The following is a 14,078-nucleotide window of genomic DNA, read 5'->3' on the forward strand; positions in this document are numbered from 1 at the left end:
GGGACTGAAGACAATGGCTTAAATCTTCCCAATATATAAAGGAAGGAAATTTCTGTTCATCCAGTACTGGATGTCAGACAAGTCAGGATGGTGTGTGACTTGGAGTGGAACTTGGAGGTGATGGTGTTCACATACACCTGCTACGCTGGTCCTTCCTTATGGTCGAGACTGAGGGTTTGGTAGATTCTGCCCAAGTTGTGATTTGTTTTATGTCTTCAAAATCTCTCCTCTCACACACTGCTTCTCCAACTTTCCCTCTCTGTCTCTCCTACTTCTCTGTGTTTTTTGCTCTTTTAACAAACAGAGATTTAACACAGCGCATTATGGATGCTTCATTATTGAGTATATTTCCAGCTGAGATGGAAAGACTTCTGATCTCTCGGGGAGTCGAGCGAAAAGGGGAGCGCAGGAAATTGGAGTTGACGCCCAAAATCAGGTATAATTGTGTAATGACAGGACAGACTCTCTATTTGTTCTTCTCCTGCCATCATTTCTGATGTTCTTATAAAGGCTTATATAGGTCCTGAGTGGGGAGCAGGTTCCCTTCCCGGAAGGACATTAGTGAACCAGTTGTGTTTTTACAACAATCCAGCAGCTTTCATGGTAAATATTTCCTTGTACCGATCCCACAAATTACCAGAATCATTCAGCTCAATTTCACCCGCCTGCCTTTGTGATTTTTGAGTTCTCTCTCACTCCCTTTTGTCTGTTTCAAATCAATTTCACAGGGTATTAGAAAGGGAGGATGTGCAGTCAGGAAACTAAAGCCAAACATCACATCAGGATCTGACAGAGTCGCCCAATTTATCGTGACCTGAACATCATCAGATTTTGAACATGAAAGGGAAAAGCACCATTCACAGTGGGGAGAAACCATAAATGTGTTTTGTGTGTGGCCGAGGCTTCAGCTGGTCATCTCACCTATCAAAGCATAAATACAGTCACAACGGGAAGAAACCGTGGAAATGCAGGGATTGTGGGAAAGGATTTAGTTATCTAACTGAACTGGAAGTACATCGGCACAGTCACACTGGTGAGAAACCGATCACCTGCTCCAAGTGTAGGAAGACATTCACTCAGTCATCTGACCTGCTGAAACATCAGCGGGTTCACTCAAGGAAGAGGTCATTCACCTGTTCTGAGTGCGAGAAGAAATTCAGTCGCTTGTCCAGTGTGCTGATACACCAGAATGCTCACACATACGAGAGACATTTTAAATGTCCAGAGTGTGAGAAGTGTGATAGGAGGTCCAGTGACCTTGTTTGCCATCAACGTGTTCACACTGACGAGAGTGCTCTCATTGTGCAGTTGGGTTCAACCCATCATCTGAATTCACTGTACACCAGTGAATTCACACTGGAGAGAGACTGTTCACCTGCTGCAAATGTGGGAAGAAATCACTCGGTCATCCAACCCGCTGACACACCAGTGGGTTCGCAAAAAGGTTCCCTCGTCTCGAGTGTTAAATCGGAGATGCCTTATTTTGAACTGTCTCTCCTATTTCTAGTCTCTCCCACAAGGGGAAATGTTCTTTCAGCATCGTCAAGTCCTCTCAGAATATTATCTGTTTCAGTAAGATCACCTTTCAATCTTCTAAACATCACTGGATACAGGCCCAGCCAATCTTTCGTCATAAGATAACCTCCCTCGCCATCTGAGTATCAGCTGTGGGAACCTTTTCTGAATTGCTTTTGACAATTTTCCATCCTTCCTTTAATGACAGCAAAACTTTACAGAGTTTTCTACTTGTAGTCTCACTAAGTCCCTGTACATCTTTAGCAAAACATGCCTTCTTTTCGATTCCATTCACCTTGCAATAAACAACAATAGAACATAGAACATTACAGCGCAGTACGGGCCCTTCGGCCTTCGATGTTGCGCCGAACTGTGAAAACATTTGAAGCCTATCTGACCTACACTATTCCATTTTCATTCATATGTCTATACAGTGACCACTTAAATGCCCTTAAGGTTGGCGAGTCTACTACTGTTGCAGGCAGGGCGTTCCACACCCCTACTACTCTCTGAGTAAAGAAACTGCCTCTGACATCTGTCCTATATCTACTACCCCTCAATTTAAAGCTATGTCCCCTCGTGTTGGTCATCACCATCCGAGGAAAGAGACTCTCATTGTCCACCCTATCTAACCCTCTGACTATCTTATATGTCTCTATTAAGTCACCTCTCAGCCATCTCCTCTCTAACGAAAACCTCAAGTCCCTGAGCCTTTCCTCGTAAGACCTTCCCTCCATACCAAGAAACATCCTAGTAAATCTCCTCTGAACCCTTTCCAAAGCTTCCACATCCTTCCTATAATGTGGTGACCAGAACTGCACGCAGTACTCCAGGAGCGGCCGCACCAGAGTTATGTACAGCTGCAGCATGACCTTGTGGCTCCGAAACTCAATCCCCCTGCTGATAAAGGCTAGCACACCATATGCCTTCTTAACAGCCCTATTAACCTGGGTGGCAACTTTCAGGGATTTATGTACCTGGATGCCGAGATCTCTCTGTTCATCTACACTACCAAGAATCTTGCCATTAGCCCAGTACTCTGCATTCCAGTTACTCCTTCCAAAGTGAACCACCTCACACTTTTCCGCATTAAACTCCATCTGCCACCTCTCAGCCCAGCTCTGCAGCTTATCTATGTCCCTCTGTATCCTATAACATCCTTCAACACTATCCACAACTCCACCGACCTTCGTGTCATCTGCAAATTTACTAACCCATCCTTCTACACCCTCTTCCAGGTCATTTATAAAAATGACAAACAGCAGTGGCCCCAAAACAAATCCTTGCGGTACACCACTAGTAACTGAACTCCAGGATGAACATTTGCCATTAACCACCACCCTCTGTCTTCTTTCAGCCAGCCAATTACTGATCCAAACCGCTAAATCACCTTCAATCCCATACTTCCTTATTTTCTGCAATAGCCTACCGTGTGGAACCTTATCAAATGCCTTACTGAAATCCATATACACCACATCAACCGCTTTACCCTCATCCACCTGTTTGGTCACCTTCTCAAAAAACTCAATAAGGTTTGTGAGGCATGACCTACCCTTCACAAAACCGTGTTGACTATCGCTAATCAACTTGTTCTATTCAAGATGATTATAAACCATATCTCTTATAACCTTTTCCAACATTTTACCCACAACCGAAGTAAGGCTTACAGGTCTATAATTACCAGGGTTGTCTCTACTCCCCTTCTTGAACAAGGGGACAACATTTGCTATCCTCCAGTCTTCCGGCACTATTCCTGTCGACAAAGACGACATAAAGATCAAGGACAAAGGCTCTGCAATCTCCTCCCTGGCTTCCCAGAGAAGCCTAGGATAAATCCCATCTGGCCCAGGGGACTTATCTATTTTTACACTTTCCAAAATTGCTAACACCTCCCCCTTGTGAACCTTAATTCCATCCAGCCTGGTCGACTGAACCTGAGTATTCTCCTCGACAACATTGTCTTTCTCCAGTGTAAACACTGACGAAAAATATCCATTTAACGCTTCCCCTATCTCCTCTGATTCCACATACAACTTTCCACTACTATCTTTGATTGGCCCTAATCTTACTCTAGTCATTCTTTTGTTCCTGATATACCTATAGAAAGCCTTAGTGTTTTCCTTGATCCTAACCATCAACGACTTTTCGTGTCCTCTCCTCGCTCTTCTTAACTCTCCCTTTAGGTCCTTCCTGGCTAACTTGTAACTCTCAAGTACCCGAACTGTGCCTTCATGTCTCATCCTAACATAAGCCTTCTTCTTCCTCTTGACAAGTGCTTCAACTTTCTTAGTAAACCACGGTTCCCTTGCTCGACAACTTCCTCCCTGCCTGACAGGTACATACTTATCAAGGACACGCAGTAGCTGTTCCTTGAAAAAGCTCCACATTTCGATTGTACCCACCCCCTGCAGTTTCCTTCCCCATCCAATACACCCTAAATCTTGCCGAATAGCATCATAATTGCCTTTCCCCCAGCTATAATTCTTGCCTTGCGGTATATACCTATCCCTGCCCATTGCTAAAGTAAACATAACCGACTTGTGATCACTATCACCAAAGTGCTCACCTACATCTAAATCTAACACATGGCCGGGTTCATTACCCAGTACCAAATCCAATGTGACCTCGCCCCTTGTTGGCCTGTCTACATACTGTGTCAGAAAACCCTCCTGCACACACTGCACAAATACTGACCCATCTATAGTACTCGAACTATAGTATTTCCAGTCAATATTTGGAAAGTTAAAGTCCCCCATAACAACTACCCTGTTACTCTCCCTCCTGTCGAGAATCATCTTTGCAATCCTTTCCTCTACATCTCTGGAACTATTCGGAGGTCTATAGACAACTCCCAACAGGATGACCTCTCCTCTCCTGTTCCTAACCTCGGCCCATACTACCTCAGTAGACAAGTCCTCAAACGTCCTTTCTACCGCCGTAATACTTTCCTTGATTAACAATGCCACACCCCCCCCTCTTTTACCATCTTCTCTGTTCTTACAGAAACATCTAAATCCTGGAACCTGCAACAACCATTCCTGTCCCTGCTCTACCCATGTCTCCGAAATCGCCACAACATCGAGATCCCAGGTACCAACCCATGCTTCATGCTCACCCACCTTATTCCGGATGCTCCTGGCGTTGAAGTAGACACACTTCAAACCAGCGTCTTGCTTGCCAGTGCCCTCTTTCGAACTTTTAACCCTATCCCTGACCTCACTACTCTCAACATCCTGTACACTGGGACTACAATTTAGGTTCCCATCCCCCTGCTGAATTTGTTTAAACCCCCCCGAAGAGCACTAGCAAATCTCCCCCCCAGGATATTAGTACCCATCTGGTTCAGGTGAAGACCATCCTGTTTGTAGAGGTCCCACCTACCCCAGAATGAGCCCCAATTATCCAGGAAACCAAAACCCTCCCTCCTGCACCATCCCTGTAGCCACGTGTTCAACTCCTCCCCCTCCTTATTTCTCACTTCACTAGCACGTGGTACGGGTAACAACCCAGAGATAACAACTCTGTTTGTTCTAGCTCTCAGCTTCCACCCTAGCTCCCTGAATTTCTGTCTCAAATCCCCATCTCTCTTCCTACCTATGTCATTGGTACCTATGTGGACCACGACTTGGGGCTGCTCCCCCTCCCCCTTAAGGATCCCAAAAACACGATCAGAGACATCACGAACCCTGGCACCTGGGAGGCAACACACCAACCGTGAGTCTCTTTCGTTCCCACAGAACCTCCTGTCTGTTCATCTAACTATGGAGTCCCCAATGACAAGTGCTCTGTTCCTCTTCTCCCTTCCCTTCTGAGGAACAGGGACAGACTCTGTGCCGGAGACCTGTGCCCCATTGCTTACCCCTGGTAAGTCGTCCCCGCAACAGTATCCAAAACGGTATACTTGTTATAGAGGGGAAAGACCACAGGGGATCCCTGCACTGCCTGCCGGTTCCCTCTCCCTCCTTTGACGGTAACCCATCTACCTTCTTCTTTTACCTGAGGTACCTCCCTATATCGCCTCTCAATAACCCCCTCCGCCTACCGAATGATCCGAAGTTCATCCAGCTCCAGCTCCAGGTCCCTAACGCGGTTCTCGAGGAGCTGGAGTTGGGTGCACTTCCCGCAGATGTAGTCAGCAGGGACACTCGAGGTGACCCTTTCCTCCCACATTCTGCAGGAGGAACATTCAACTGCCCTAGCCTCCATTCCCACTGAACTAACTTCCCAACTACTGAAAACTAAAGAAAAAAAAAACTTGTTAGTTTAACAATCCGACGGACAGAACTTTTTTTTTTGGTTAGAGGAAGAGTATGGGTGGGAGACACTACGTAAGTAGTGTTTCGGGTAAAGCTGTCACTCGAGAACAGCCCCTTCACAAACCACCTTCAACTGACGCTGACCGTACATTCAATTGAAACACAGGAGATGGGAGCAGGAGGAGGCCACTCGGCCAAATGTGCCAGCTCTGCTGTTCAATCACATCATGGCTGATCAACTACCTCAGGCTGGTCCAAGTTAATGTGGCCAACTGTCACCATGCTGCAATTCTGTCTTTGTCTGACACGCTATTTTGAATGTCATAGGTAACAGATTAGTCGTGAAACAGTCAAAGTTTCACTAAGGAAGTGACTACTTTTTACATGCTCCGTAGTGTTACAGACTGGCTCACTGGATCTGCTCATTCCATCCCAACTTTCTTCACTAATGGGAAAATGACTGAAAATCTGCAACAGTCAGACGTTTGGTGGAATAATGAATCTTCTGCTCAAATTAGCTCAGGTCTTTTTTTGTAGAAGGACCGGAGCAGATGCAACAACCTATGAGGAGGCAGTGGTCACTGAGTAATCCAGAGACCCAGGATAATGCTCTGAGCCCTGGATTAGAACCCAGATGGACTGCAGCAGTTCAAGAAGGCAGCTCATTTCTGCCTTCTCGAGGGTAATAAATGCTGGCCTAGCCTTTGAATCAGCACGGTAGCATTGTGGATAGAACAATTGCTTCACAGCTCCAGGGTCCCAGGTTCGATTCCGGCTTGGGTCACTGTCTGTGCGGAGTCTGCACATCCTCCCTGTGTGTGCGTGGGTTTCCTCCGGGTGCTCCGGTTTCCTCCCACAGTCCAAAGATGTGCAGGTTAGGTGGATTGGCCATGATAAATTGCCCTTAGTGTCCAAAATTGCCCTTAGTGTTGGGTGGGGTTACTGGGTTATGGGGATAGGGTGGAGTTGTTGACCTTGGGTAGGGTGCTCTTTCCAAGAGCCGGTGCAGACTCGATGGGCTGAATGGCCTCCTTCTGCACTGTAAATTCTATGAATCAATTTTTAAAAAAAGAAAATGAGGAGTGAGGACAAACTCTTGTATTATACCTCAGAAAAGGTTGGACATGCACTAAATATTATTTCTGGTAAAGAGAATGAGGGATGAAGATTTGATGTTACAGACAAGTGCAGGCAGACAAGAATAAACATCAGTTAGCCATGAATCTAAGGTGCAATTCAGGAGCAAACTCTGAGCAGAAATTAAAGCAGAGAATGCTGAAAATACTCCTCATACCTGTGGATGGAGAAAGAAAGTTAATGTTTCAGGCCTGAGCACTGATGCATTGCAGTTCCAATGAAAAGTTTTTGGCCTGAAATGGGAACTTAATTTATCTTCCCACAGATGCTAACAGAGTATTTCCAGAATGTTCTGTTTATAGTTTAGAATTTCTTTATTTTTAATTAATTTTTCAGTATCCAATTTTTTTCCACTTAAAGGGTAATTTAGGATGGCCAATTCACCTAATCTGCACATCCTTTGAGTTGTGGGAGTAATAACCATGCAGACATGGGGAGGATGTGCAAACTCCACACGGACAGTGACCCGGGGCCGGGACCTCGGCATCATGAGGCAACAGTGCTAGCCACTGTGCCCAGTATAGTTCAGAATTTCAACATCCATAGTGTTTCACATTTCTTTAACTTGAGAGCACTGAGAATGTGAGACTCGTATCAGAAGGATTTGGAATTCCCATCAAAACAGGAAACTCATGGCTATAATGCCATCCTAAAATGGTAATTTACCATCTTAATATAGAAATGCATTCACTTGAACATATAATTTAATGTCAGAAGAACATGTCACACCATAGAACATAGTAAGAAGTCTTACAACACCAGGTTAAAGTCCAACAGGTTTGTTTCAAACACGAGCTTTTGGAGCACGGCTCCTTCTTCAGGTGAATGGAAAGGCTTGTTCCAGAAATGTTTATATAGACACAGTCAGAGATGCCCCGGAATGCGAGCACCTGCAGGCAATCAAATCATCAAAGATGCAGAGAGAGAGGTAACTCCAGGTTAAAGAGGTGTGAATTGTCCCAAGCCAGTTCAGTCGGTAGGCCTCTGCAAGTCCAGGCTTGTTGGTGGGGGCCGAATGTAATGCGACATGAATCCCAGATCCCGGTTGAGTCCGCATTCATGCGTGCGGAACTTAGCTATAAGTTTTTGCTCAGCAATTTTGCGTTGTCGCGTCTCCTGAAGGCCTCCTTGTAGTATATAGACACAGTCAGAGATGCCCCGGAATGCGAGCACCTGCAGGCAATCAAATCATCAAAGATGCAGAGAGAGAGGTAACTCCAGGTTAGAACATAGAACATAGAACAGTACAGCACAGAACAGGCCCTTCGGCCCTCGATGTTGTGCCGAGCAATGATCACCCTACTTAAACCCACGTAACCCGTATACCCGTAACCCAACAATTCCCCCATTAACCTTACACTACGGGTAATTTAGCATGGCCAATCCACCTAACCCAGAGGGAGACATTTCAGATTCTTCACATTTACTCAGTTTTCCCATTCATTAAAATTGCAGTGTTCAAAGCTCAAAATATTTGAACCATGGTCAGCACGTTCTTATTGACAAGGAGTAGTTTAACATCAGTCTATGGGAGGAAAAAAAAATGACGTGTTCATTCCAACTGCTGAGCCTGCAGTGTGTTCACACCTAACTACTGGGGTTTGTTCTGCTGTTCAGTTTACCTGGGACAGAACTGTGTTGGGCGGGGGCTGTATTTGCTGTATCAATTGATTTAATAATTTGAATGTTGTATCATGGTCAGTAGCTGTAATTGTAATCGGATTCGCCAAGCATTATTTTCCATTAAACATGGGGCCCAATGGCAAGGTGTTTACCCGGCATTCGCCATAGTTCAGAGTGGGCCCTCTTCTCGCCACAGGAGCGCCTCGCGCAGGCGCACTACCCGGTTGTGAATGGCGCAGGCGCACTACCCGGCTGTGAATGGTGCAGGCGCAGTGTGGGCTGGAGCTGCGAGGAGAGAACAAGAAACAACGCAGAATAGTTGAGCAATGAAGCCAGTAGATCGGGGGAGGAATAGAGCCAGCGGAGTGCGCTGGAAGGGTTTATAAACATCCCGTGGATTTTTCTAAATCCGAATAACAAAATTACCGGACCTGCTTCAGGAGCAAACGGGGAGTGTCACCGGGAACAGGCCCGAGGTAAGGGCTGCCATCTTTATGTGGGCACAGTAAGAAGTCTTACAAAACCATGTTAAAAGTCCAACAGGTTTGTTTCAAATCACCAACTTTCGGAGCACTGCTTCTTTCTCAGGTGAATGAAGAAACAGATATATAGTCACAAATGCAAATATATATGACTTTATATATATGTTTCTGGAACCTCCCTCTTCAGTCACTTGAGGAAGGAGCAGTGCTCCGAAAGCTAGTGATTTGAAACAAACCTGTTGGACTTTAACCTGGTGTTGTAAGACTTCTTATTGTGCTCACCCTAGTCCAATGCCGGCATCTCCACATCAAAGAAGGAAAGCATGTGGCAAGTGGGGAGAGTGTTTCAGAGCTAAGAGATGAAGGGACAGTTACTGATTATTAAAATGGGGAATGTCCAAGAGGCCAGAATTAGAGCAAGCAGATATCTCAGAGGGTTGTATGGTTGGAATGGATTTTAGAGATGAAACAGTGCAGAGATTTGAAATCAAGGATGATAATTAAAATAAAGTAGCTGACCAGTAGACAATACACATCAGGGAAAAGAGGGGTGATGGGGGAACAGGACTCAATGTGGCTGAAGGCACAGACAGCAGACATTGGGATGTTGTCAGGATTATGTAGGATAGAATATGGGAGCCCAGATAGTGTGTGTTAGGATAGTCGTGTCAGAAGGTAACAGCGGCATGAATTAGGGTTTCAGTCGAAAATGCACTGAGACAGGTCAGGTGATATTCCAGAGGTGGAAATAGGGGATCTTTTTTAAAAATAAATTTAGAGTACCCAATTCATTTTTGCCAATTTAGCGTGGCCAATCCACCTCGCCTGCACTCCTTTGGGTTGTGGGGACGAAACCCACGCAAACACGGGGAGAATGTGGAAATAGAGGATCTTAGTGAATGCACAGAAATGAGGTCAGAAATTCATCCAGAGATCACGGTAGCATAGTGGTTAGCACTATGGCTTCACAGCACCAGGGTCCCAGGTTCAATTCCCGGCTTGGGTCACTCTCTGTGATGAGTCTGCATGTTCTCCCTGTGTCTGCGTGAGTTTTCTCCGGGTGCTCTGGTTTCCTCCCACAGGTCCCGAAAGACGTTCTGTTATGTAATTTGGACATTTTGAATTCTCCCTCAGTGTACACGAACAGACGCCGGAATGTGGCGACTAGGGGCTTTCATTGCAGTGTTAATGTAAGTCTACTTGTGACAATAAAGATTATTATTATTAAATGTGAAACTGATATTATGAACAGAATGGTTCCAACTCAAGAGTGTTCCAAGCAAGAGGGATGGAACTGGTATCTAGTGAAGAGATTGGAGTGGGAACTGAAAGCTGTGTCTCCAGTTTTTTCAGTTTTTAATTATAGAGTTAATTGGTCATCAGGAAGAGAAGCAGAATGTATCATGAGGCTGATCCCAGGTTTAACTTAGGGAGGAAGAGAAAAAAGGAAGGAAATCCTGGGAGGTTTGTAGAAACCACCATCCCATCGCTCATTAAATCCCCGCACAATGTTTTGGACACAAGGCTCCACACAATGTGAAAACAAATGAAAATCGCTTATTGACACGAGTAGGCTTCAAATGAAGTTACTGTGAAAAGCCCCTAGTCGCCACATTCCGGCGCCTGTTCGGGGAGGCTGGTACGGGAATGTTTTGGACACAAGCTTAAATCTGCTATTTTGTGTGGTCGGTCAGGGGGTTTCAGATTAGTGTTTTGTCATGTGTAATAACTGAAGTGAATGATCAAGCATATCATTATTTCCTATTGTACAAGTATGTAAAAAAGAAAGAATTGTCAGAAACGTCATCTGGATTTCATCACAGGGAGGAGAGAGAGTGTGTTGGATGGGGATTCTTTTTTAGATTTGGGGGAACAGGAGAGGAACAAATGTTCCATAGAAACTAAAATCTTCTGTTCTAAATTCCTATCCTGTACTGACTGATGATTTTTGTAAACTCTACTTCCAGGGGATTTACAGATGCCGTCAACTGATTAGCCAGTCTGGAGAAACACAAGGACACCGGCACCATGGAGAAACCGTGGAAATGTGAGGACTGTGGGAAAGGATTCAATTACCCATCCCAGCTGGAAAACCATCGGCGCAGTCACACTGGAGAGAGACCATTTACCTGCTCCACATGTGGGAAAGGATTTACGCGGTTAACCCATCTGCAGACACACCAGCGAATTCACACTGGGGAGAGACCATTCACCTGTTCAGAGTGTGGGAAGGAATGCACTCAGTTATCCAACCTACTGACACACCAGCGAGTTCACACTGGGGAGAGACCATTCACATGTTCCAAATGTGGGAAGGGATTCACTCAATTATCAAACCTGCTGACACATCAGCGAGTTCACACTGGAGAGAAGCCATTCACCTGCTCCGACTGTGGGAAGGGATTCACTCAGTCATCCTACCTGCTGATTCACCAGCGGATTCACACTGGAGAGAAACCGTTCACCTGCTCAGACTGTGGGAAGGGATTCACTCACTCTTCCTACCTGCTGATACACCAGCGAGATCACACTGGAGAGAAACCGTTCACCTGCTCCGAGTGTGGGAAGAAATTCACTCGGTCATCCCAGCTGCTGAAACACCAACGAGTTCACAAATGACTGCAGGGATTGGACTCTGCTGTTGCTGTTGATTACATCCAGGACTGAACAATGTTCATTCTGATAGTTGGGGTTTGTTTCCGTTAATGTAAATAAGTGCTGTAACTGGGCTGGAGTTTAATATTCTGTATCTATTGCTGATTGTGTTCCTGGGACTGCAGAGTCCCCTTAAGAGTCGCTGTCTGTCATCTTTCTCCATAATTCAGGAACTCTCACCAGAAGATAGTTTACAACAAGATTCTGAACATTTACTTCAATCCTATATTGATCTGTGGTATGAATTCTATAATTCAGTGTCTGAGATGTTCCACTGATTAACATTTCCAATTAGAATGTGCTGATTAACCCTTGCTGACAATTCTTACTGACTTGCCCCTTACACTCAGTGATACCTCCATTAATCAGCAGAAAGAAGAGGAATGGGAATTGGTGGAGAATTGAGAGTAGCCCTCCCGCCGGATACAGAAATCCCCTCGGCTCAGGAATGGAGACAATTTCAACACAACTAACCTTATAAAATCTTCACAAATGCATGGAATATTCTAGAAATATATCACACACTCAATCTGTCTTATGAAGAAAGTTTTATATCTTAGTGTGATTCCAGGAATTGTAAGTGGAACTGAATCCAGTCAGCATGAGGAGAGGCCGAGTAACATTCCAGCCGCAGTTAGAGAGGGTACTGGCCCTGGAGTATCTCGAAGCTTTCCTGCTGTCATTTCACATGAAACTACATCGAAACTAAATCGACTGATCAAGCACCTCTTAAAGACCCTATGTCCTAAACCAAATAGATGATTTTCAAATAGACTTAATTATTGAGAAACTGTAACGTTTTCCCCCTTTTGCTGTGTAATATTTAACTTTTTTATTATTGTTATAAATCATGAATTAAGAAATTGAAGGGGGAGAGATGTGGTGACGTGCACCCTTTGTTGGGGGGTGCGGGCTGGGGAGAAATCAGTTCACCCATCGTGCCAATTGAGGAGAGGGGATTCTTAAATTGGGAGTCCGGGAGTCGTGGAGGTCAGAATCATTCTTATCTCTGTCCTGTGTCGAGTTGTTACCCCAATAAACGCATTGTTAGTTTATCTGTCGAGTTGGACATCTTTACTTTGCCGCTATTTCATATATCTTATCTTTTTTTTATTTTAAAGTACCCAATTCTTTTTCTTCCAATTAAGGGGCAATTTATCATGGCTAATTCACCTAACCTGGTCATCTTTGGGTTGTGGGGGCGAAACCCACGCAAACACGGGGAGAATGTGCAAACTCCTGTCCTGGACAGTGACCGAGAGCTAGTACCTCGACGCCATGAGGCAGCAGTGCTAACCACTTGACCACCATGCTGCCCTCGTTTTAGTTTCAAATTGAGTGCAGATTTCCTTCCAGCCAATCAGGTCACAGCTTTTCTTTATTGATTTTTTTTTAACCTCAGGTCAGTTACTCTTTTTACTCACTGGTGTCTGGAACTCATCCCTCTGATTCTGCTCCCAAGAGACTTACCATTCAGCTCTCACCTTTGTAACCTCAGCTGTCAGTTTCAGCTTCTCCCAGTTCCATCTAACTCCCCGTTTCCACCCAACTCCAAAATGCACTCTCACTGAGCCAAAGCAGCTCTCACAGGGCACATCTCATAAAAGTTTACAGTGCAGAAGGAGGCCATTCAGCCCATTGAGTCTGCACCGGCCCCTGGAAAGCCCACGCCTTCACCCTATCCTAGTAACGCAGGAACCCCACTTAACCTTTTTGGACACTGAGGGCAATTTATCATGGTCAGTCCACCTAACCTGCACATCTTTGGACTGCAGGAGGAAACCGGGGCACCCAGAGGAAACCACGCAGACAAGGGCAGAACGTGCAGACTCCTCACAGACTGACCCAAGCCAGGAATCGAATCTAGGACCCTGGAGCTGTGATGCAACTGTGCTAACCACTGTGCTGCCCATCTCAGAAGCTTGTGTGGTTTGACAAGAGTACAGACAAAGGGAGGTGCAAAGCGCTGGGGCCATTTCAACACGAGGATGAAAGTCTTAAAATAAATACATTAGTGGTGGGCGGCATGGTAGTTAGCTGCCTCATGGAGCCAAGTACCGCGTTCGATCCTGGCACCGGGTCACTGTCTGTGTGGAGTTTTCACATTCTCCCAGTGTCTGCATGGGTCTCACTCCCCAAAACCACAACGTGTGCAATGTAGGTAGATTGGCCATGCTAAATTGCCCCTTAATGGGAAAACAAAAATAATTGGGTATTCTAAATGTATTTCTTTTAAAATACATTAGTCGACAGGGACCCAATGTTGGACTTTCTGTGAGCTAAGGCTTGGCCAATAGAGCTTTGCATGATCCAAGTTTACAGAGATTAGAATGTCCACTTATGTTCCAGAACTGACATTCTGGTGGATCAACATTGTCCAGTTTCCAAGGATCCAAGATCATTTATAAGA

At 45.3% G+C, this 14,078-nt stretch overlaps 1 protein-coding gene across 5 annotated transcripts in view; it reads left to right on the plus strand.

Moving 5' to 3' along the window:
* The window catches only part of LOC119951695 (zinc finger protein 239-like), a 24,819-nt gene extending 12,096 nt beyond the window's left edge, over nucleotides 1-12,723 (plus strand). For 3 of the 5 annotated variants that reach the window (XM_038774948.1, XM_038774946.1, XM_038774949.1), the window contains 2 exons: nucleotides 305-436; nucleotides 10,981-12,723. In XM_038774948.1, the coding sequence (XP_038630876.1) occupies nucleotides 11,042-11,632 (591 nt within the window). In that variant the 5' untranslated portion in view covers nucleotides 305-436; nucleotides 10,981-11,041 and the 3' untranslated portion in view covers nucleotides 11,633-12,723. Of the gene's footprint in view, nucleotides 1-304; nucleotides 437-8,619; nucleotides 9,008-10,147; nucleotides 10,204-10,980 lie in introns of those variants that run through there. The other 2 variants (XM_038774950.1, XM_038774947.1) reach the window with 2 other exon arrangements.
* Nucleotides 12,724-14,078: the final 1,355 nt, after the last annotated feature.

Source organism: Scyliorhinus canicula, chromosome 17, assembly GCF_902713615.1.
Source record: "Scyliorhinus canicula chromosome 17, sScyCan1.1, whole genome shotgun sequence".
Taxonomy (NCBI): Eukaryota; Metazoa; Chordata; class Chondrichthyes; order Carcharhiniformes; family Scyliorhinidae; genus Scyliorhinus; species Scyliorhinus canicula.